At 36.6% G+C, this 25,362-nt stretch overlaps 1 protein-coding gene across 8 annotated transcripts in view; it reads left to right on the forward strand.

Moving 5' to 3' along the window:
* HACE1 (HECT domain and ankyrin repeat containing E3 ubiquitin protein ligase 1) overlaps positions 1-25,362 on the forward strand; it is a 52,822-nt gene that overhangs the window by 18,859 nt on the left and 8,601 nt on the right. For 6 of the 8 annotated variants that reach the window (XR_010429327.1, XM_064649875.1, XM_064649872.1 and 3 more), the window contains 10 exons: positions 431-537; positions 4,151-4,397; positions 7,426-7,763; positions 11,185-11,253; positions 11,895-11,982; positions 13,672-13,783; positions 13,876-13,973; positions 14,159-14,246; positions 15,286-15,435; positions 20,713-20,909. Coding sequence is in view for 7 of the 8 variants with exons in the window: in XM_064649875.1 (XP_064505945.1) it covers positions 431-537; positions 4,151-4,397; positions 7,426-7,763; positions 11,185-11,253; positions 11,895-11,982; positions 13,672-13,783; positions 13,876-13,973; positions 14,159-14,246; positions 15,286-15,435; positions 20,713-20,909 (1,494 nt within the window). In the remaining variant the exon portion in view is untranslated. The remainder of the gene's footprint in view (positions 1-430; positions 538-4,150; positions 4,398-7,425; positions 7,764-11,184; positions 11,254-11,894; positions 11,983-13,671; positions 13,784-13,875; positions 13,974-14,158; positions 14,247-15,285; positions 15,436-20,712; positions 20,910-25,362) is intronic. The other 2 variants (XM_064649878.1, XM_064649873.1) reach the window with 1 other exon arrangement.

Genomic DNA, 25,362 nt, shown 5'->3' on the forward strand with positions numbered 1-25,362 from the left:
CAAAACGTATTTTGAAAATGGTTTTCTGTGGCCAAGTCTGAGCTGTTCTGCTCAAAGTCTTGAATGATGACCAGTTCATATTCTCTGAAAGTGATGACATGAGGAGACTGGGTATATGTTGAAGTCACAGTTTAAATGTCATAAGTTGTTCTTATGAATTAATAATACATGGCTAAGCATTCAGTGTTGGTAGATTCTCTAATGTTAAATGTCCTGCAGTACATGCGTTGACACTAGAATGTATACCTTTTCAGTAATCTTTGTAAATCATAATGAAATGTTAACTGAGGTTAGATTAGATAGGTTGGACAATATACATTATTATTGCTAGATATTAGTGCAAGGGTGATAATGTTCTGAATAATTGATAAATTATTGTTGATCTGATGCTCCTTGATGCTATGCAGTTCCTTTTGTTTTAATCCTTCAGTTGCGCCAAGTTCTGGAACACTTATCTCAGCAGAGCGAAAGCCAGTATCTTAAAATCCTAACGAGTCTTGCTGAAGTTGCTACAACAAATGGTCACAAACTGCTTAGGTAAGTGCGAGAAGATCAAAACCAGGTTGACAAACTACCTGGTATTTAGTGCCACTTAGTGGTTTTAATAATCTAACCTGTCTGGTGCTCAGCACATGCTGGAGTAGATGGACCTCAAATCTGATTTATAGGGAAGTGCCTGTTTAGATCACTGTCTTCACAAAGGCTCCAAGAAAGTAAGTTGATATCCTTGTATAGCTGCTGGCACCTAGAAGCTTGAGTTGCAGAGAAATGTATTTTTTTGATTGGTTTGGCTGTGTCAACTCTAGGCAGGGAAGGTTTTTAGACTAAGTATCAAATAATTCCCCCCCCCCCTCCTTTTTTTTCCCTTCCACATTTTTAATTTTCTGCATGCTTTCTTAGTATGCTTGAAGAGAATTTTGTTACTTCAGACACTTTCTCATGTTTGCTAGTTTTGATTGCCTTCCATGGCTACTAATATAAATGAGGCCAAAAATTTAATCTACCAGTGTCCTGTCTCAGCAGCACAAGCAGCGGTTACTTGGGGAGACACATAAAATAGGTAAGCATATTTATCTAGAATGCTATCCTAGTTTTTTTGGCATCTGTTTGAGGGAAACACCTGATCTGTAATTTGTTGAAACACCAGTAACATTTTACTTTTTTCAAAAGCAAACAGATTTTGATCTAACCTAAATGCTTTACTAGAAACTAAGAGAATCTTTACTGAAAGAGTTCGAGTCTGAAAGCATGAGTGGAAGTTCCTTACTAACGTGTTCTGGATGACTTCTTAGAAAGAGGTTTAAGAGTGTTCTGTAACCAGAGAAGCCTCTCAGCGTAGGTTGTAGAGAAATATGACTGAAAGTTTCTTTTTCACTGGGGCCAGGGGGCGAGAAGCCCATCAGTTAGGTGGAGAATAAATGATATATTCTTACTTCTAAGTGCCTTTTCTTCCCCATGAGTCATGTTACATTTGGATGGAGCTTGTAGATAGCAGGTCAGAACTCCTAAATGATGCTAGGAAGTTCATTACACCATTAGCTGTGTCTTATTCTGATAGGTGTTCGCTTTGATGAATTAGTGCAAAAGTCTTAAACCCTTTAAATGTTTGGGATTAAAGTGCATAGACATATTAATGACATTTTGTTTCTGCAGAGATGACATTTTGAAGGACTTCAGCCATTGTTGAGCTTCAGTGTGTATCAGCTTAACTTGTAACATATTCCTTTTTGTCTGCAGACTTCCTTAGAGCCAATAGATCTCCCACAAATAATTTTGGATAAAGTGTAAAACCATTATGCAGGAAAGGGCTTCAAACTTGTTCTCTATAGGTACGTTGTCAGAAGTTGTGGTAGATGGATTAGATCATATGAGGCAGTATTTGTTTCTGTTGGTGTCTTCAGAGGTAAACTAATTGTTGTCTAGATTTGATTTATTACTGTTACTGCTCCTCTCTATTGAGCTTTCTTAGTATGGCTGTAGAAACAGTATCTATGTGCCTATACTGTCTCTCAGTTTGAGCTGCTGTGTGTTCCTGTATTGCTGCGTGCAGGTGGCCCAGCGATGGCTGAAGGCAAGATGGAAGTGTTGCATTGCATTGGATGAGGAGTCGTTTCTAGAGATGCCTGTAGAGTGTCCTGTGGACTTTTACTGGCCCACTTCTCTTTGGTACTTTGTAATATGTCACAACAGAATTGTAATACAAAAAGAAAATAATTCCAAGACACAGTTTCAAAAAAGCTGTGTCTCTTTTCTCTCCAGTTCTGTTTCCTGTCAGAAGCAGTGAATTTCTACTTTAAGAAAGTATTTCTCAGTTGCTTTGTTATACAGAATGAGGATTAAGGTGGTACTTGGTGAATATAGGTACTCTGAGCTTGGGCCTCTTTCCTCTGTCTCCTTCTTCTGACAAAAGTATGGAAAATGTACTCTGTACCTGAAAACCTCCAATAATGATATTTTTGCATGGCTGAACTAGTCTCATCACTGTTTGTTTTCTGGATTCTAACCTGCAGTCCATTGCTTTTGGATTTGTCTTTATTTAGTTCAAAAATGTCTAAAGTTTGTTTTTGTAATGCTTCTAGCAAGTAGCCAGGGATGCCACTAAGCTTCTACTTGAGGACTTCTGCCCTGAGTACCAGCAAGGACCCTGTTCAGTTAGAATTACCTTCATTGTATATTTCCTCTTTCCAAGAAATAATTGAAGTGTGACGTGATTGGGTCTTGCTGGTGCAGGTTAGGCCTAGCTGAATGTTTACAAACATTCCAGTAAAAGCTTCAGTAAGCTATTAAAACACTTTAAGGTTTTTATATATACGTGGGTCCTTTTCCTGGAGACCAAACTTAAGTGGAAATTTCACTAGGAAAACACTGCTGCTGAGAGATGATAGACTGCAACTGAAACATTAGTTTTGTATTTTTTTTTTTTTTCCTTTTTAAGTTATCTTCTTGAGTTAGATTCTTGTATTCACAGATTCTTTTGGTGTATAAGCAGAGGTTTCATAAATGCTAATTTGTGGCTGTGACCAGAGCTGCTGGTAATTCAATTACAGGTCGCTAGTCAGAGGATTTTCTTTACCTGGTTAGAAACTTAACATTCCCACTGCTGCACTCCTTACTCTTTGTGTTCCTTTCTTATACTGATTTACTGAAAACTTTGCTGGTTAAAGTGTAGATTGTGACAACAAAGTCATATTTTGTTAGTTTAGTAAAATTCTTAGTATATTGCTTTTTAAAATTAACAACTTCACTGTCAGTCATTAAAATGTAGTGCTGAAAACAAGTCTCTTACCGATGACATAGGGTAAATAGGTCATGATAAATGTTACAACTAGTTACATTTTGGGTTTGTGAATTAACAGGTTAATTGCATCAGAGGCTTACAGCATCCTCTAAGATGTCAGTTTTCTGGTGTTTACTGATTTTATGGTTAGAAAGCATGCTTTTAAGTTGTAAGTACTTTAAGGATAGATTTGAGTATATGCTCACTTCTGTAATATTTATAAATTAGTAGATTTTGATAGAAAAATAATTAATTTCTTGCAGGCATAAAACTTTTAGTGTGTTTATTGGATAGATAAATAACATACTGGTGCTTCTGTTTAGTGTCTTTTAGGTGAATGTTTTTCTTGAGTAGAAATAGTAGCGTCTTTACCATCGTGATCCCTTAGTGGATTGAGGTAGTTAAGGGGCATTTAGAATAACAGCTGATGAGGATGGGCTGTGGCAGCATATCTGATTAGTCACTATGCTTTTACCATTGGATGCTCTCTTTTCTAAATTGAAAACCGTTGTCATCTGGATATCCCAACTTGTTTCATACGCTGAGATCCTTACTGTAGTAAGGTGAATTTCCTGGTGGCGGTTCATAAGAAGTGTACGTGTGTGTAAAAACAAATGAAGTGTTTTGCAAGATCTGGAATTTGCTGTTTTAACTACTAGTTAAAATTGTGTGTACATGTTAGTAAAATTATAGTGCTTATATTTGATTTTTGGGGCTGGTGCAGGAAATAGAAGTTAAAATTCACTAGGGTTTAAAGCTTAGGGGTTTTTTCCAGCGTGTGTATCAGACCCTACCATTAGATTGCTTACTCCTTAATATACTAAATTGTTCCATCTAGGAGAAGAAACTTAACATTCCATTTTTTTCCCCCAGCTTGTCAAGTAATTATGAAGCTCAAATGAAGAGTCTCTTAAGGATCGTGAGGATATTTTGCCATGTCTTTCGCATTGGCCCATCCTCTCCCAGTAATGGAAATGACATGGGCTACAATGGAAATAAAACTCCAAGAAGTCAGGTGTTCAAGGTCAGAAAAGTATATGATGTTGTTAGGAAGATAGACGTTAAAGAGATGAATTTCACAAAGCATGCATTCATTAATCAGACATCTCATGAACAGGAAGTAAGTTTGGTTGATGTCCCTATCCCTTCTTAAGTTAAACCTACCTCTTTTCTTCTCTTTTATTATTTTTTGCCCACTACATTCATTTAACCCCTGATGCACATCTCATCTTATGATCTCTGTCTATTTCTTATTTAATAGGTTGTTTATTAGATATTGAAAGTTTAGTTGCTCAGCTGGTTTTCATAAACTTTGTTTTTATTTCTATTTAAGAGTGTAGTAATCTCTAAATGTGGTAATATTAATATAGTAGACTATATTCATGTAATTCCAGAACGATAGTTGGAGATTCACTGCAAGTTCTGATCATTCGGTTTTATCCAGCTTCACAAGACAAATGGAAACAATTGAAATCTTGATCTGTGTGTTGTTTTCACTGTGACCATGAAGTCTTTATTATTATGTGCTTTGAAACATATCAGCTTACTACTACCCTTGCAAGGTTATTGATTTGTAGCTGTTTTCAAACACATGCTTTAGGTGCTTGCTGTTTAGTTGTTTAATTTCTAAAAGTGTCTGGTTTTTTTATGTTTGTTTTTATGTTGCACTCTGGATTTGAGCTATAAGCTGCCCAGAGCAGTTACATTTTTATTTAAGACTTTTTAAAAGCCTTTTGGTTCGTTATAACCTCTAATTACCATCCGGAGAAAGAGTCACACACTCTTCTCTAAGAGAAATTCTTTTTAATTTAGTGAGGAAAATAAGATATTTTGACAAAAGATTTTTACAAGAGTAAAATACAACCAAGAAAAAGCATTTCACTAAAACATTCAGCACAAAGACCCATTCCACAAGAAACACCCACTAAAAACAATCAGTATACTAGCTTTAGTAAAACACAATTCATTGGTTTTAAGTTACCCACGAGAGAAGAAAAAAAAGTAAATGAAGAAAACAGATTGAAAGAGTAAAGAAAGAGGGAAGTAGAGAGGGGAAAGAAAAATGGTCATATGGTGCAGGCAGCAGGAGAAGAGAGAGAGAGAGAAAAGGAAAAAATAGTTAGCAACAAGATCTGATGGTTCACATGGTAAACATGGCTTTTCAATTCCACATAATTTCAGAACTCACTATGAAACAAACAAAACCATTCAATTGCAATTTGCAAAGGAAATGGTATTTCAGCAGAATCACTCATCTCTGTGCCCAAACTACTTTGTATGCTGAAAGAATTGTTTCTCAATTTAATGTGGAGTTAAGTCTTGTGCAGTAAACTTATATTACACAACTACCACAGTTGTCCCAGAAAATATCAATAATTCTTAAGTGTGTGAAAACCACACCTACGTTTTTAATAAATAAGCAAAATGTATACTACTGTTGCATTAGCTAATGTTTCAGGATGATTTAAAAGTTATTATTGCAATTATTATAATTTACTTATTTAGAAGTGTTAAAACCTTCATTAGGGCCACTGTTGCCTCCATGATATTTAAAAGATTGATCTCAATTTCAAGCTCAAAAATATAAAACTGCTGATGAGAACTTTTTTGGGCACACAGGTCTGGCAATGCTAAGGTAATCAACAGTTGTGGCTGTTAGTCTGTTCTTTCGTGAATTTTACAGTGACTGGGAAGTGGGAGATCACACATAGTGCTGCATGAGTTGGGTGACTTCCAGTTCTCTCTTATTCCTGCCTTTCCTTTTCCTTTTTTGTTCTTTCCTTGAAAACATGGTTGTGATTGTCTCTTGCCTTTTGGGAGGAGGGAAAAAAAACCACTATATGTTTAGATTATTGCAATGGTTTGCAAGCTACTTGAAGACCTGACAGTTGTATCTCTTCAGTGGTACCAATTCTTGCATGTGTGACATGCAGGTTAGTGACACAGAATTCCTTTTCTAGTTTTTGTTTTATTTACATTTTCTTGAATATAGATAGTCTAACTGGTTAGTATGGACTATTAAGGAAACCGCGGAGATTGTTGCTACAAAATGGGTGTTAAATCTGTGTTAAAGAAGTCAACATGGAACTTCAAGATTTTAAATTTGAGATCTGTATTGAAAACCTTAGAAGTCGGTAGCTTGAAATTGGAGTTTGCTGCTGATCTTAGAATTCAGTTGTGGATATAAATGTTGCAGGTAACTTGACTTTTGATACAGGTTTCTGACATAAACCATCAGACTATGGTTCATGTCCCATGTAAGGTGCTGACTACTTTCCAGAGCATAAAAAAGTGATACAGTTCTCCACTCACTTCTTTGAATGCTGTTTGAGTGCTCACTAGACGTAGGCTTGCAAAACAAGCCCTTACACCCCTTGTGGCCTTTTTTTGCGCTCAGGCCTTCTTCTCTTCCATACACCTAGGAACAAATGTGTAGTGATGGAATTGTACCAGGTTTTAATGTTATTAGTTTTGGGCAGGGTGTAGTGAATAAAGAGGGCCTTTGTTAAAATAAAATGCACAGCTTTAAAAATTGATTTGTGATTCTGATGATACTTGCTTCATAAAGCTAGATGTTGGTGACCCTTACTCTGAGACATCTGGGATACTGTCAAAATGAGCTGTATGATCTCACACTCTACGTAAAGCACATTCCTATTAGATACGTGCATTGGTTTGAATCTCTGTGGTGTTGTCTGGAGTTCGCTCCATCTTCTTGGTAGAGGGAGCTTCTTTGTCCAGGTCTTTAAAAAAGAACTCTCTTACTCTGGCAACTCAACCTGTATATTATTGTTTCTCTGCTTGACTGCAGCGGTCAGGCAGTAGCGTGCTGTGTAACAACCGTGAGGCCAAACTCTGTTATGTAGTTCGATTCTGTAGTTCTTCTATAGTTCTTTCTAAATTACTTTATCTTTCTTCCATCTGCTGCTTGATTATTTTCCTTCTATATAAAATTTTCTTTGTGCTCTTTGGCTACAAGTACAGAATTTTTTATGAGTATTTGACTTACCTCTAACATGACCTCTAAAGGATCACCTAAAGCTTTAAAATGTGCCTTGTACCTACTTGCCCAAACAGCATTATCACATTATTATTATCTAATGTCAACGTGTTCCTTTTCTGTCTGTTTTGTCATGTGTTTATTACAGCCACTGGAACTGCTCTGGCATTCTCTAGATGAATGGCTTGTTCTTATAGCTACGGAGCTTATGAAAAACAAAAGGAACTCTGCCAACATTACTTCTATTTTACTGAAGCAAAAAGGATCAGATCACCAGGATGCTGCTCCTGCGCCTTCCTTTGCCACTGCAGGAACTGAGGGAAGAAAAGACTTATCCACTGATGCTGTCGAGTTAAAAGCATATGATGTTGCTGGGAAGCAGGAAGCTTGTGCTGATTGCCAGGATGTTATCTCCATGACAGCAAACAGGCTAAGTGCTGTCATTCAAGCCTTCTATATGTGCTGCTCCTGTCAGATGCCTCAGGGGTAAGGAGAGGATTCATTTTTGTTATCCAAAATATTACCATTTTAGAATCACACACACTTTCTTGGAAGAATGTTGGTGCTGACCACATGATATTAGTGACAGTCAAGGCAATGTTTAATGCTTTCACTAGTTCAGTTATTTGAATGCTTTTTTTTTTCTGGCTCTAATGGCACCAAACAGCACTGCAAATTTTCCATAGTGCTGCTGCCTGTGAGTGTAGCTGCACTGGGACAAATTTTGTATTAAATGTCTAATGGCTTTTTGTAGTCATGCAGTATACTTGGAGGTAATAGAATTTTGATCTCTAGAAACTGAGCTGTATTTGCTGTTGGTTCTTAATGTGAAATTATCCCTGAATTTAATATGATTATCCAAGAAGAACAGCTGTAAGCTCAGAAAGAAAAAAGTGAACTATCTTTGTGTGTGAAAATGATGACTGGGGCAAAACTTGACTATATTGCAGAAGTTTATAACAAGGAGAGTTCAATCTCAAAAATAACAGTCATTTGGAATCCAGTCCCAACTTGACAAACATGTAGTTTTGTGTGGAACAGACACTGCAACTTAGGTCAATTTAGTGTCTGGTTTAAACAGAAAACGAGTGTGTCCACTGTAAGTGAGGTCTTAGGCCAAGATTTTTATGGATTATATTTGTGAACTTGCGAGGAAAGGATCCTTTGGTCCTTGTGACTGCAGGATTAGATAAGTATGGTGGTATTACAAGCTCTCTGAGGAATCAAGAAGCAAGGTTCATACTACGTGACAACTCTTGTTTATTCCTGGCCACTTTGAGGGTTTTTCTTTCTCTGACAAACTGAGTGGAATAAAAGCATTCAAGTTGGCCAGTAATGTTTGTCTGGGGCATACTCCTCTGTGGACATTCTGGAAGACGATTTAGGGATCAGCATGTTCCACAAACACCTCAGTACTATCACTTTTAATTTTCCTCCATCTTGAAAAAGGAACTGCTGTTTAGCCATTTCCATTGATATAAGTTAAAATGCAGTTGAGTATTGTTTACAGCAGCCAAATGAAGAGCAGAAATGTTTACAGAAGTGATTAAGTACATTGCCCCTACCACCATCCATCTCTTTGTACCAAAATTCAGTCATCAAGGTGACTGTTTCCCTGTGTCCAGGGGACTTACTGATATGCCTTGCCCTGTAGGTCTGTCCCAAAGTATAATTTCTGCTTCATGTTAAGAACTACTACAGATACTACATAAGTTTGAGAGTTACTGTCATGGAAGTCAGGAGCGTAAGGACTGTTTCAATAACCACTGAGAGAGCTCCCTGGGATGTGGGAAAGAAGGCTGAATTTTGTGTAGCTTTAGAGCTTTTCAGAACTGTGTAGAGAATACAAAGATCTGAGACTTGCTCTGTTTTACTAAAGTTTTTATATTAATAGTGTTACCTAAGATCAGGAGCCAAAAACTTACCAGGCAATTAATAGTAGAGAAAAGGTAGAGAGCAGTTTCAATAGAAGGCCTTCAACCATCATGGGGGTACAGAGACGTCCCCCTCCATGTCCAGGGGGGTTCCACAATTTAAGGTGTTAGTCCATCCAATCCCAGATCGATCTGCCCCCCAGATCATCCCAGTTCTGCCCCTTGGCACACCCCTCTGGAGATTGAGTTAGGGGTCTCTAACAGCCCCTCTTCCTCATCTTCCTCTTCATCACAGCACGTCCAGTCCTTGGAGCTCCTCCAGAGTTCTGGGATTTCGAAGGATGCTTTGACTATGATGTATCTTGTTATTCAAGCCAGGGTGCAAATGTTCTTAAACAGAAAGAAGGCCTACCTTGAGAGAAGTGTAAACAAGATAAGGGAATTTAGAAAGTTAGATATGAAATGGGGTATTAGGGTTGCGTAAATACGTAAACTACTGTGCTAAAGTGTGAGCTAACTACAGCTACTTCTAAAATCTACAAAAAGCTAAAAATCAAAAAAATCCATAGGCATAAATAGGAGTAAATGGTGTAACTCAATACCACTGCCATCTTCAAATAACGTTTGAAATTATAACAAACTATGTTTTCAGACAAAATGTTTTAAAATGGCTCTAAATATAGATTTGAGTGTTGTTATATTTAGTGGAAGAGAGTAAGCAAAGCTCATAGCTTTCCATTGTTCCTGATAATCATACAACAAGGATGGCATTTCATGTTGGTTAACATTTGAAATATTTAGGTTATTTTATTTTACTTGCCACAATTGCTTTTCTTGTGCAGGTGCTGACATTGAATCTAGGCATTGTTAATTAATATACTGAAATAAAATGTTCCAAGTTTTCAGCATCAAAAATGACAAGTGTATGCTTTTTTCCTCTTCTCCATATATTGTATCTTACAGCTTGTGTGGCAATTTACAAATGGAGTTAATTTCCTTTTAGGGAAATTAATTTTTAGGTTGTTTTTAGTTGTTTAATGTTTTCAAATCATCTCACAGACCAGGAATCTGTTTAAAATGTTCTTATTTGGTCTCTGGAAGATTTTACTTGCTTGTTTGTTTTTTGTGCAGATGAGTGAAAGGATATTCAGAACAGAATAAGGAAAATACCTCAGTTTTGGATAAAATTAGCAGCTTTCGTCTAAATTGGTATGGGGAACAGGAACAGTTCTAGGATTGTTATCCTGGACTAAGTAAAGTACTGTTTACTTGATGAGAGGGTTTTAACTGTGTTTGCAACTATTCATTAGCTTTTACTGAAGTTGAAGGATACAATTAAGTTTGTTTGTTTGTTTGTTTTTTGTAGGATAGGTGTAAATAAATGTAATAAAATTTGCACCCATTTTTATCTTTCCCTCGCTCTCCAGATATATGTATAGGAGAAAAAAATAAATTCATGCTAGTGTGAGACTCTTGCCTGACAAGTAATTTTGTTTTTGTTTTTGTTTTTTTTTTGTTATGTATATTTTGCCATTAAATAACCCGTTGTCCCCATTATTAAGTCTGCTAAGCTTGAATTGTATTTCTTCCTGGTTCTCTTTCTCGCATAGCACAATTTACAAGATGCGTGGTGGGAGTTTTATACAATGAACAAGAATATAGAACAGCCTGCATATCGTATACATTGTGCGTGTAATATCAGTCCTTCCATATATGTGCTTCCATTGAAAGCTGGAAGGATTCAAAAGGAAAATATGTATCTCCCTTAGCTTGAGCTTTTCTTGTGCATATAGTTAGTAACAGTTAGTAACAGGTAATGTTGTGTGACCCTCTTGGTTATTGGCATTTTTGGCTTTTCTATTAGTTTATTATGAGATCTTAATGCTGTTGAGTATTTAGTTTCATGATGGCTAGTTAAACAATATCAGTTTATAGTTGTGCAGTATTTTATTTAAAAAAAAAAGGAAACAATTAATGTAATTCAAATTATTTTCAATTTCACTAACCGAAAGCATCGTATGATTTTTGAACAGGATGACGTCACCTCGTTTTATAGAATTTGTTTGTAAACACGATGATGTCCTTAAGTGTTTTGTTAACCGGTAAGCTTCAACAAATACGGGTTTTGTAATCCACCTCTCTGCCTGGCCACCTTCCCCCTCAATAAATCAAACTGATCTTTTCCTTCTTACTGAGTTGTATTTTTAGGTTTTTGTTGTAACCTATGTACTATATGCACTTTAATGGTCCTGCCAAATTCAAGGGAGTGAAGATTAATGATTCAGAGCTCAGAATTAAATGAACTCTTTTACATATTTAAATGATCTATTTGTAAGATTCTGTGGGATCTTGTGAAAAAAATCTATTTCACAGAGCAACAGAATAATTTCTTTAATAGATCCTTTCCTCATATTTATTCCAAATAAAGGCGTCACTTTTTTTGAGGCAGATGAAAACTTTCATTCTTCCTCCAATATGTGACTTCCTAAAGGAGTCTAAACCATCTTTTTACAGTTGACTGTTCCCAGAGTTTCTCTGGGACTGCTTCTGTTTGGGGAGCTGCTTCTAATCCTCCCATATTTTGCAGATGAGGTATTTGAAAACGAGAAAAAATGACAAAGTAGAAGTGTCTGTTAAAACCTTTTTATATGACTAATTGCATTGTTTCTTTATGTGAAATTTTTGTATCATGAAGCATTATTATTAAATCTCTTAACAGGCTTCTAACCTATTTTTCTTTCAGAAACCCCAAAATAATTTTTGATCACTTTCATTTTCTTCTCGAGTGTCCTGAACTGATGTCCAGATTTATGCACATCATAAAAGCTCAGGTAAGTGTCAGGACATGCTTAGTTACAACTTCTGTGAATATACAAAGGGTGTTTTGTTTAAAAATAATATTTAAAGAAATTCCATTTGTGGAGGATGGAAGAACTAAGTGTGGCCTCTAGTGCTTCTGAATGTGGGATGTTGGAAGATCAGATTAAACAGACATGGCAGCCAGATTTCTGTACTTGTAGTTCTTTAAAATACATATGTGAATCCATTTGAGATAACTGATGTTAGATATGCCTTACAAGTCCAACTTTCAGTTAAACAAAGCTAAATTTCTATTTTTAAATCTATTACTGCACATCGAATAGATTGGGCTTTAAAATGCTGCACTTTTCCCCTAATTCCCCTGATGTAATCTTACATTTTGAGACAAACCAGAGGATAAATATACCACTATTAGTTGATTTGGCCATAGTTAATTAGTGACATCTCTGTTTCCTACCATTTCTTTTTGTTTCTTTGTTTTGTCTCTTTTCTTATTGAAGTAAAATTATAAACTCAGTTTGACATTGGACATGAATTCAAGATTAGAGAGTTACTCTAGGGGAGACCAGTGTAGTTTCATTGAAAAATTAGCACACAAACTCCCGTGTGGAAGTTGGCTCGTATACATAACGCTGTAGTCTTAGGCATCTGCCATGTTTTCGTTACTGTGCTGTGCATGTGCTCTATTACAAATGAAGGTGGTATTTGGGTGATAATGAGCTGGTTGGAACTCCTTCATTTAGCACACACTAGTTTACTTTTGATCTCCATTAGAAAGATTCCTTACACTAAAAGAGTTTTGGTCAACTATTTTGGTAAAATACCAAATTTTCTGAAAACAAAGGTAAAGTTCCTCTACCCAACCATAACACCCCCTTCCCCAATTGTTGTGGAAAGTCTGTTCCAAAAGCTTTATTTTCTTAGTCGTGAACAGTACAGTGTTTTATTTTTAAAGGTACACTGTTTTTAGTAATCCAGTCCCATTTGTGGGACAATAGTGTTAGATGTATTGTTTATTCATTCTTTGGTTGAAATCTGTGTTTTTGAAATTCGTTACCTGTGAATAATGAAGAGATCCTGAGAACTGACACCCTGTTTGTCAGGTCAGCTAAATGTACGTACTGTGAATTGCAATGGATGAGAAAGATATGAGACGATGTCCTGTGTTGGAAGAGCTGCAAAATGTCATCTCAATCCTGAGTCAAACAAGCTAGAACCTTTTCACCTAGGAGTTCCTTTGGAAGGTTTCTGGTTCCTTTGAGTTGTTTTATACTGCCAGTGGACTTTACTACAAGTAGGGCTTGTTTATATCCCTTGTGCTTCTGTGCTCAGCTGTGGTTGATTATCAGTAGTATTACAGAAGCCAGTGACTTATTTCTTCTCTAGAGTCCTTCACACCCACTCCTTTCCTGTAAGAAGTTTTGTGCTGTTTTTCTCTTGTGTGGAGAACTTTGATAGCAATTTCTGCATAACTGGTGGTCCAGTCTTCCGCATACCCAGCTTCAGCATACCAAACTTCATCAAGCACTTAAGGGCACGTCTATTCTTTTCCCAAAACACTGTATAACTTATTGAGGTAACTCGGCACATCTCAAAAATTAATGGAGAAGTCTGCATAACTATTTTCCAGTCATGCTTATGAGAGATTAATTATTTGGTGAAATGCATCTATATAATATGGTGTACACTTTGTTTTGTAGCCATTTAAAGATCGCTGTGAGTGGTTCTATGAACATCTGCATGCTGGGCAGCCAGATTCGGACATGGTGCACAGGCCTGTCAATGAAAATGACATTCTTTTGGTTCACAGAGGTATTGTGTTATAAATGGAATTAGTATATCTTTGAAATACATTGAAATATAACAAATTAAGATGAAAAAATTAATTGATGCTTTGTATTTAGATTCTATTTTTAGGAGTAGCTGTGAAGTTGTATCTAAAGCAAATAGTGCGAAACTAAAGCAGGGGATTGCTGTGAGATTTCATGGAGAAGAAGGCATGGTGGGTAAAACTACATTGTTTTTTATGGTACTTTCATATGGAAACATTAATTCTCTTTCACAAGTATTGTTTTGAACTAAACCCTATTTTAAAATTACTTTAAAAGAAATATGTAGTTATTCAGTATAACTGCTGGAGCAGTGAAACTTCTTTGTACTAATACGTTTTATTCTTTTGACATGCAGGGACAGGGTGTGGTGCGTGAATGGTTTGATATCTTGTCCAGTGAAATAGTTAACCCGGATTACGCCTTATTTACCCAGTCAGCTGATGGTATGTTTCTGTGGTTTTTTCCCCTCTAATTTTAGAGTATTGTCTTTCATAAAAGCATCATTTCAGAATATAAGATTATTACTTTTTAAAAGCAACAGCGACAGAATTGGTCTTGTATACAGAGAAATGATCTATTCATTGTTTGTTTTTACAAGAACGTATGAAATATTTTCCTTCATTTGAAGTTTCATTCTCTTCTGTAAGAGGAGAGTTGTTTGTTTTAATGGGTCCATGCTATCTCTGCCTGGTTGTAGAAGGACATAGCACTTTGAGAGTTTTCCTTTCTTCTGCATCTGCAGGAGAACTGTGGAGGTATTCCTCTATTTCCTTTTAGAAATCAATAAATTCAATAAGCTAGTTTTTTTTATAAAAGCAGATGTTGATCTCCACAGGTCTCCCTTGCATTTGACTTTTTGTCTTTCGAGTTTTTCATATAAAGCAAGTCTTTATCAATAAAAGATTTCACATCATCATCAGTGCTAAGCGTTTTGTTTTCTACCTTACAAAGTCTTGGAAAGTGGCAAGGGATTCAGTCTACAGTAGATTATTTCATGAAAGCTAAAAGGAAAAGTTCAGGGATGTCTGTTTGAGGTAGTCTTTTCCAAGGAGACCAGAACTGGACTGTGTCCTGCCTGCATCTGGCTGGAAACAGGTGAAAGGAAGTAGTTACATGCTGATCCTTCCTTTGAGCATGTTCACAAGTTGATAGAAGCAAAGCCCATTAGAGTGAGCAAAAAATGCCCATAGCAATATACTGAGATGGAGGATGAAATGTACAAGTTTATAATTCCCTTTTTGTTGATGATAATTATTTCAGAGCGATGCCTTGGAAAGTGACTAAGCAGTATCATTGTAGTAGTAGGGTGTCACTACATTCTAATCCATTTCTATCTGAAGTCTTTTTTGTGTAAGGAAAAAGCCCCAAACTTCCAGAACCCCAAAATAAAACTCTTGCAGTGTTTTCAGGTGTTTAGTGTATTTGACAAATAAACACTTGAAAAAAAGTGTACCGAAATATGATAATATTTTTATTTTATAGGAACAACTTTCCAGCCCAACAGTAACTCTTCTGTAAATCCAGATCATTTGAACTACTTCCGTTTCGCAGGCCAGATCCTGGGGCTGGCTCTGAATCACAGGCAGTTGGTGAATATTTACTTCACGAGGTCATTCTACAAACATATTCTTGGTATGTTTTATTAAAATCCTGTTTATTAATTGTAGTAATTGTCTGAGCACTAAACCTTTTTCTTTTTTACTTTTGTGTGTGTGTGTGTTAAAAGTGAAAAAGTCTTGGAAATTAATGTCTTGCAAGTCTTTTATGTACATCAGAGTCACAACATAATATGGCAGTAATTGCTATTCTAGTCTGTGCCTCACTTAGGAGCTGTTGTAGTTGCAAAATATAGAAATACATGAGCAAAGCTCTGTGGGAATTTTATACAGTTAACAACTTTCTAAAAAATAGCTAATCTTTATATTTGAATATGAATCTTAAATTAAAAGCAAGGAAGGCATCATTACTCTTTCTAAAGCCTTATCATGTAATTTGGCTGTCTTTACTATTGCTGACTAGGAATACCTGAAAGGCAGATTAGTGCAACCAATTGCTTTTGTGGTATATGCAATTCTTTGCATCACAGTTGTGAAATTCATCTATCCTGCTGTGTAGTGTCATTCTTGAGAAATGAAAATAATTGTTCCCTAGTTAACTTCTGACAGACTTACAAAGTTGAGAATGTTTGTGAACTCTGGCAAAAGTCTATCAGGCATTCTTTATTGTGCCTGAAGTTCATCAGTCATGTAAGGTTTTCAGGAGCTGAATCCATACTGTTGCAAACTTATTTCCTGAAATAGTGTTTTGGAACTAATGCAGGTTCATCCTGTCTCCTTAACGAGGCAAGTTAATTCATGTGCTTATACTGTAGCATTCAAGGGGATTGGTCAGAAGTCTATAAAAATGTAACCTTTTTTTTCTTTTAGTGGAGGACAACCTCTGTTAACTGTAGTATCTATTGTCTAGGGCTCTTCTTTGAGAACCTTTGTGCCTTTTGATTGTTGAACATGATGCCCCTCCTCTGCATTGTCATGAAAAAAGTTTTCTTCTTGTGTGAAAATATCATAAGAGGGTAAATTCCCTGTATATTCTTATTACTCCACTAAGTACATAAATTTATTTGCTGCTGCATGGAGATTTCCTTTGTGTTCAAGCACTATTCTTTGATCTTCTTTGGAAGTGTAAGATAGCTTGAAGATTTTCTGTAATCATTTTGTCTACCTGCAGTCTTCCTGTGATGTTTGCTGAGGACAGATCAACTCTTAACTTCAAGTTTACTGTTTCTCTTCCCTGAAAGTGTTCAGGGCACTCTGTTGCAGTTTGTTGATGGTGCAGGCTCAATCATCTTTGTCAAGATCTTCTTCACAGAGGAATGTATTTTACTTCTTTGCCTTAGTACCACTTAGTACTTTTCTGCTGCAGGGCAAGAGGCAGTGTAGGACAGCCAGTCTGAAGCAGCACCATGTAGGCAATACTTCCCTACTCGTTGATCTTCATATAGGAAAGTGGTTCTAAAGTATCATTGTGTGGCACAATTTGGACTTAAGGCCTGGCCTCTGACATCAAGAGATTCCTCTGAGTGAGCAGAAGAATCGTGAATGGTTTGGGTTGGAAGGGATCTTAAAGATACCTTGGGCAGGGACACCTACCAGACCAGGTTGCTCAAAGCCCCATCCAAGCTGGCCTTGAACACTTCCAGGGATGGTGCATCCACAGCTTCTCTGGGCAGCCTGTTCCAGTGCCTCACCACCCTAACAGTAAGAATTTCTTCCTAATATCGAAACCTATTTTCTTCCAGTTTAAAGCCAGTCCCTCTTGTCCTATCACTACTTGCTTTTGTAAAAAGTCCCTCTCCAGCTCTCTCGTAGCCCCCTTCTGGTACTGGAAGGTGCTCTAAGGTCTCCCTGGAGCTTTCTGTTCTCCAGGCTGAACAACCCCAACCCTTTCACAGCGTGTTTTTATAGGAAAGTGACTCCAGCCCTCTGATCATGGTCTGGACTTGTTCCAACACGTCTATGTCCTTCCTATGTTGAGGGCCCCAGAACTGGATTCAGCACTCCAGTTGGGGTCTTATGAGAGCAGGGTGGAGGGACAGAATCGCCTCCCTTGACCTACTGGTCACACTTCATTTGTTGCAGGCCAGGATATAGTTATGAATAACGCTCACAGGCTAATCTTCATGTGATGTATTCACAAAAAAGAAAAACTTATTTTTCTGCTGTTCACTGTCATTTTGAGAACAGTGAAGTGTTGCTCTTGTCAGCTCTTTTGGAATTGAGTACTAAGGAATTTGGGTTCCTTACTAGTTTGATTTGTGATGATATACCTGATTTTTTGGTTTCTAAGTTGACAAGATGACCTTACTTTTTTCATTTTTCATTTTGCTAGAGTAACTGTTGCAAACCAAGAAGCAGCAGTCATTAGTCTCTGTTAATAAGATCTCACCAGTCTTAGTAAGATCTTGTCATTCTGTTGAACAGGCATTCTGGAAATTTCTAGATGTTTAGACACATTCAACTTGTTTAAATTTTCAAAATTGTTTATTGCTTCTTACTTATCAGACACAGAGAACTGGAAAAACTACACCTCCACTTCCCGAAGTAGTTGCTTTTTCTGCCTCACCTTTCCAAGGCCTTTTCCATCAGCTTTGTTCATCTCCTGTTTTCTTGCTTAAGGAATCGGAGTTGTGCAGCAGCAGATGCTCCTGAGGGGTTTTCGTTTAATTTTTGTTTCAGGTTCAGCTGTGGGTTATACTAACTGTTATTCATGCCAAATACAAGTTATCAGGTTACAGAAATATGAATTTCCTTCAACTACTTGTCAGGCCTTAAGTGAAGGAGTATGAAATCTTTTGCAGTCTGAGAACGTTTCCATTCCTTTGGTTTTTCACCTTGCACTGAGATCCTTGTTTTCCCTTAGTTAAAGTATATCCATCTGTTGATGGCACTAAAACCACCGGTTGTGAGGTAAGCCCTTCTGTCTCTGAGGAACAGTGTGAACCTTTTTCAAAGGAACTCCTCTTTTTTAGTCAACACACATGATGTGGAAATGCCTTAATTAGAAGATGAAACCTGTATGAACAAATGTGGCTGCTTTTTTGAGACTCGGGTGGGTGCATCACCTTTTTCCACTGTGGTGAATTGAGATCTTTCTGCAACAATATCTGGTAGGCAAGGAAAGATCACCGGCTTAGGTGATGACCCAGCTAACACACAACTAATGTGCTTTATAAGGTGTTAGATATGTAGCATGCATAATTTTTTGTGTGTGGGTGCTGTGAAATCAAACATTATTCCATAGATCTGCCTGTTTATTAAGGCTGCTCTCTATTACAGATGTAGCATGGGCAAAAATACAGTCAGAAATTAATAAGGCCTCTTAGGTTTGTTTTTCTCACACTTTGTCTGCCTTCTGCTTAAGCAGGGGAGGAGAAGATAGTTCTCTAGTGCTCTTTTCCACTTAATTTGTGTTTTTTTAAGAAACCAATTACTTTTCTGTTTATAAAAGAGAACTTCCACCTCCAGCCCACAAAGACAGATAGCAGATAAATTCTTTACTATACTGTTTGCTGTTAGACTTCAGTCTATTGTTTAACAGTATAGTCGAAAGTAGTCCTTGAAATGGCATAAACAGAAGTGAAAATTAATTTCTAGGTCAGTCTGTTTTGAAATGGAGGCCTTAAATTCTTGAATATTAAATGATGTTGTCCCAGAGCTTACCTGTAGTATCTTTTTGAAGTTCTATGTTGCATGGAAATACCTGCTAATCACAATTATGCTAAGATAGATTTCTCTTCCTTGTCAAACTACAGGTACCTTGAGGGTATACAAGAGAAAGATACATAATATTTCATGGGATTCAAGTTTTGTCCTGATAAATCTGATAGAGTTTCTTTATAACTGCCCACTTGAGTCTGTTGATTGGTAAAATATCTGTCAAGCAAACGAGTGAGCTTAGTGCTTTGGTCTCGCAGTGTGCTGACTATGACTGTTACTCTCATCATAATGCTCCAGTTAAGTTTCTTCTCTAAAGTTGGAATCTCTGATTCCTACTTTTCAGTCTTTGCTTATATCCCTCAGAGACATTATTATTTCATGTGTGAAATGCACATATGCTTGCTAGTTGGCAAAAATGAATGTCCTCTAGTAAGTACTAGACAGCTGTTAGATTTTTTCTTTTTTTTTTTCAGAGAGAAATGACAGTGATATTTAATTAGTAAGTTACCTATCCCTGTCTTAAACTCGACTGTTGCTTGATTTTATTAGAAAAACAATACCTTACAGCTTCTGTACACATTTCAGCTCTAGTCAGCTCTTCCATGGAAATACTGTAACAGTTTTTGCACTTAGATGTCTGAGTGGCTGCTAACCTTTGAATTTTGTGTTAGTCTGGGGTACTGCATCCGCAGTCCGTGTTGCCAAGGCTCACAGTAATTAATGGGCACCCTTATGACACTGCATAACGCACAGAAGATGGTGAAGCAAAGACAGTACTTCCCAATAACTTGCTTTTCTCTAAACCTACTGCCACCCTAATCCCCTGCCCCTTTTTTCCCAGAAGTGTATTTGTCTTGGTAGAGTTAGAGGATCTATCATGGCAGAGTTAAAGTAGTTGGGGGTTTGCTTTCTTGTGTAGTGAAGAGGGTAGTTCTCCTTCATAAACTCAGGGTCACCTTGTTCTGGGCACATTTGCTTAAATGTGTCTGAGTGCCGTGTCTGTGAAGGGGCTGTAAACAGTAGTTCCTGTACTTGGATAAAAGTCAAACTTCTAGCAACTCTCCTTTTAATGCTTCTAAATGACTTGCAAGTTCAGGTTGAAAATGTAAAATTCCTATAAATAATTTTTTTCAACTGTATAGTAGATCCCATTTCAACCATGGTTAATAAGAAGAAAACTGAAGAGCAAAAGGGTTTTCTGACTACAGGAAGGTTCTTTCCTCTCCAAGTAATGTTCTGGGGGCAAAGATATTATTGTACAAAAATATGGTATTTGGGTTTCTAAAAGTTATGTAGAAAACTTTAAGACTTTGTAGGAAACATTTAACATTGTATGTTCAAGATGGTTAGATGCTTTTACTTAAATCTGTTAGCGAGTTAAAATTGTGCAAATTGTGTTTGCCCAAGTGGTATGTCATTTGCCTCACTGGGGGGAAAAACACACAGAGGAAACTTGATTCTGTAATATTTTAAAAATGTAGTAAGTACAGTTCTGATGTAGTTTTTAACTGTGGATTCCTTATTGCGTTTTTCTGTTACTGCATTATTCTGGTTTCTCTCTAGAGGGCAATCTTCTGCCATATATTGTTATAAATCTTTTACCTTTATCCTACTTATTTGAGTAGTTTTGTCTCTTTGTTTTTTGTTTTTTTTTTTTTTTTTTTTTGTTTTTTTGTTTTTTTTCCCCCTTCAGGTATACCTGTAAATTATCAGGATGTAGCATCTATTGATCCAGAGTATGCAAAGAACTTGCAGTGGATTTTAGATAATGATATCAGTGATCTGGGTTTAGAGCTGACCTTCTCTGTTGAGACTGATGTGTTTGGAGCAATGGAAGAAGTGCCACTGAAGCCCGGGGGTGCAAGTATACTTGTTACACAGGAAAACAAGGTGAGTATACAGGTTTATTCAGAAGTTGATAGTATAAGAAAAGTGACTGGACCGACCTTCTGAATACCTGGGAGGATAAATGGTATACCCATTTTGAAGGAAATACAAAAAAGTTAAAAAATTATCAACACTCTTGCCCCTTTTTCTAGCTTAGCATGTTATATAGAAATAGTGCTTTTTGAAATTTTTAAAAGAGTTCAGGCTTGAGGTTTTTCTTTCTGAGAGAACTGTGGAAGGGAAACTTCAAATGAAGGGTTTATTTTAAAGGTTGTAAATATTCCTAAAGTTAAGTCATGGGTATATATACTGGAGAAGTAGAACAGTAGCAATTGATAAAATTAAAAATTGTAGTTAACGTTGCAAAGTGTGCTGCTTTCTGGGGCAGTCTGTGGCACTGGATTGCTCTACATTAACGTGCAATAATGGATGGAGTAAAAGGCTGCAGGAAGCTTTTTCAGCAATTTGCAAGTCACTTCATGTGTATGGAAATAATGTACCTTTATAATTTACTGTAATAGTAACAGGTTAGAAAGCCCCCAGTTCTCTGCAGCATTAGTTAAAAAAAAGAAATATTGAAAAACACAGCTGGATTTTGAAAATAATCTAAAATTAAAATCAACATCAGTCTGATTGAATTCTGCAGTTACCAACTGAACAGCTTCGAGTAACTGCAGGAGTGTCGTGAGTAGACCTGCAGTTTTTTGTAACATTGACTCTTGATGCTGATGTCTGCTTTCTGTTTCGAATTTCATTTGTGTTGGGCTGGCCTGGCCCGTTCTGTGTGCGAAGTGAGCGTTCGGCTGCACCAGCGGTGTCAGCAGCTGCTGCGCTGGGAAACGGCCACTTGGTGTCAGTGTTTGTTGCAAGGACATTTCGATTAGTGTTGGAGCAACTGGCACTGGATTCTTGTATGCTTAATCCTCATTTTCATTAAAGCAGAGTGTCATTCCAATAACAGGAATACATATTATTAGCCTGATTCTGTAATGTTTCCTGTAATACAGTCATTCATGAAAGAAAACAGATGGTAAAATAAGTCTAATTGTGAAGGCAGGACATGTTTAATTTTTTTTGTTATCTGTTGGAGAAAGTAAGGATATTGATTCTTGTTTCTGGTCAGTCTTAGCTTCTCAGTGTATAAAAATGATATATTTGACATAAATTTTAGCTTCATAACAACTATTTAAAACCCGTTCTCAATTAGCATGAAATTAGAAGTTTACCCACATGAGGGTACTACCCACCAGTAGCTTAAATTGCTCTGTTAACTTTGGAGTTGGGGCACAGACTACAAAGGGTGGTTGAAAATGTGTAGAGCAGATGCCTCCATATTCAGCGGAGCCACATAACCCAGCTGTGGCAGGAGTTTGTGTAGCATTTATTTTAAAGTTGGTAAGAAATGGATGACTCTGGTGGTAGGTTTGAAACTATTAATATTAATTGATTTTTTTGAATTTGCAGCTGCAAAATGTGAAGTCAAAAACCATCTGTAAATGGCACTGTCTTTTGTTCAGTGGCAAAGTCGTTGATAGTGACCACCTGGTTGAAAACTGTAGATTTGTGTTTTAATGGTGTTGGGGAATTTTTTCCACTTTCTTTCATGTGACGTAGTTTTGCAGTATGTTTTAGCTTAGCTGTTCTATCCTTTTAAATAAGAATGTGTCTACTTTCCTTTATAAAAAAAAACAACAATCTTTTTCCTACAAGACATATCTTTTTTTTTCCTGCCTTTACCCAAGGAATAAAAGATCACTGTTTAAAACTCATTGTATTTGCTATGCCTCTGGGAGAAGAAAATTCAGCTTCTAGAAGAATGTGCTATGTATGCACACTAGCAGATTACTTGTTTGAAGGAGAGCTTTTTTTTTTTAAATGAAATTGACTGAATCTTTATTCCTTAAAAAAACCCCAAACAATAAACCCACAAAAAAACCCCAGCCGGAAGCCAAAACACACCCCACCCCCACCCCTGCAGAAATCACCCAAACAGTCCATTTCCTACACTGAAAACTGAAACAGAGTAAATGCACCAGTATTGAGAGCTATTTGTAAAAAGTTATTTTCTTTGAACAAAGGAATTTTTTAATATCAGCTCTGTAATAGGTGAATGGTTGTGGGACGATTTGATTCAGATATTCATGTCTTGCAATGTCCATGTAACAGGCAGCTGAAGTATCAGTTGTAGCTGTGGTTCAACTGCCTTTTGTCATGGTAAAGGAGAGACTTCAGAGGGAAAATTCAGGCTGTGTCCAGTGTCATAATGTGCATTTATCTTTGTTCTGTGCTGTGTGTTCTTTGCAGCTTTCTGCTTTCTAGAAAAAAATAAAATTAGAGCTAGTCAAAGTATAACTATGTTTTATTAAAGAATGGTGCAAATCTCCACAATCATATGGCTTTCTCTGTCCTTCCAGGGCTTGTCTGTTTGAGCTGGCTGTGCTGTTTGGCAGTAAAAAATTGTGGGTTTTTTTTCCAGGCAGCTTTGGAATGGAGCTGCTTTCTGAATCTGAGCATGATAAACATTGATCCTTGTTTCACAGTATATGTGATTGTGAAATCGAGGAAGCATGATCTCTGCTTTATTTACCTCAAAGGAAAATACAGAACAACCCTCACCCAAACTAGACTTTATCATCATATTTGTGATGCCCATCTAATGTGTGTTCAATCAAATCTCCCTTCTTAAAAGAAGTCTGGATTGTACCTTTTGTGCACTGTGTGGGGATGCATATGTAGATCTGAAATTGTATGGGTATTTCTGTTTTCTAATGTGCTCCTAAGGCTTCTGAGAGAGAATAAAATATAAATGAAGTGAACAGAGAAAAAACCAAATTGACCAATTTTTACTGACATACACTGTGTAAATTCTGTGCTACAGGTCTTTCATCATGTGCCAGTGCTGATAGTCAGGATGCTCAGCTGTTCAAGGCTATTTAAAACATTTCTTGTTACACCTAAAGCACAGCAACTGCTTTCTCTCATAATTAAAGTGTTCAATGTAGTATTTTTGTAATACAGAAAATAAGTCGTATTCTTTTTCTTAAATGGATTTTTTAAAACTAAGGTTGTGAATTTTACTTTCTACTCTGTTTTCTGAATAGCCTAGTATATGTAACAGCAGTTTAAGAGATGTAAAACAAGCATTTCTGATCACTGAAGAAGACCGATGTTAACATGATTTCAAATCCTGGTAATGCGAAAGCTTCTGATTTCTTCTGTATGTGCAGAGGCTGACTTTTGTCTAATGCAGTTAATCTGCTTTGGCTACCCCCCAGTCCTTAGAGAAGAGAGGTGTCTTCATCTCCACTGATAGTAGAAGCAACCTGAGGAGATTTCTAGATTGAAATTATATTTTTTGGAACAGTTCTGCAGTTAAAAATATGATTAGGTCATGTTTTTCAGAGCACTTCACAAATTAATTGTCTTTTTACTCTAGTAAAATGGTGCTAATGTATGTAAAAATACCTTCCAACTGCAAAGCAAGTGACAATCCCTTTGTACCTCTGTGAATGTAAGGAGCTGCCTTTGAAAAATATTGTTCTGTTTTGAAATATTTCATACTTCATTCTGTTTTACTGAAAGAGAGGAAAGAAAAAATGCTTGATTGCTTTTGTGCAGGTTCAGAACCTAAAAGTTTAGACTGAAGTTTTTTTAAAATTAAAAATCGAAGTATTTTTGTAAGATTATTGTCTTGAAGGAAGCTGATAGTCAGTTTGATTGGGAGATACATTTCATGATTTTTTTACTAAAAGTCATTATTAGGAAGTCAAAGCATTTCTTTGAAACTGAGTACCATAAATAATGTAGGAAGAAATTTTGTTTTCAGGTAGGAAACTTTCTCTACTTAAGAAAAAACTTTATTAGATTTGTGTACCTTTGTCAGAGTAAATGAGACATATTCATAGAGCTTTACTTTTGCCTATCTCCTAGAAACCTTCCTCCATTAACGCCTCCTAGGCTTTTGTGTTCTCAACAAAAGGGAAGTTCTTCTGGTGGATTCCTTTTCTAGCTGGCATCTTTTAAAGGGAACAGAGCCCTCAAATCCCTAAAGCATGATATAGTCTATTCCCATGACTATGGTAGAAATTATTTTCTGGTTTGTTGTTTTTTTTTTTTTTTTTTTTTTTTTTAGTAAACTAAGGAGATTTTCAAGGCTTGCTTTAAAAAATTGAAATTCTTATTAAGATAACAAAGCTTGCAGAGGTAAGTAGTATATTCTGTTAGACTTCTGGAGATAGGGGGAAATCTAGGAAGCTTTTTCGCTCACCAATATTCCTTCAGAAGTTTACCCTTTTTCCTGAGTTAGGTCAGTTTTCTTAATAGAATATTTTTGTTTACAAACCTTGACGTGTTTATGTCCTTAGTTGAGCACAATGGTGGTTGTATTAGATGGCAGGCATAACAAATTAAGTTTTATTCACTTCCTTTATCTTGTTTGAAGTCCCTGTTTTTTGAC

This window comes from Pseudopipra pipra, chromosome 3 (assembly GCF_036250125.1).
Source record: "Pseudopipra pipra isolate bDixPip1 chromosome 3, bDixPip1.hap1, whole genome shotgun sequence".
Taxonomy (NCBI): Eukaryota; Metazoa; Chordata; class Aves; order Passeriformes; family Pipridae; genus Pseudopipra; species Pseudopipra pipra.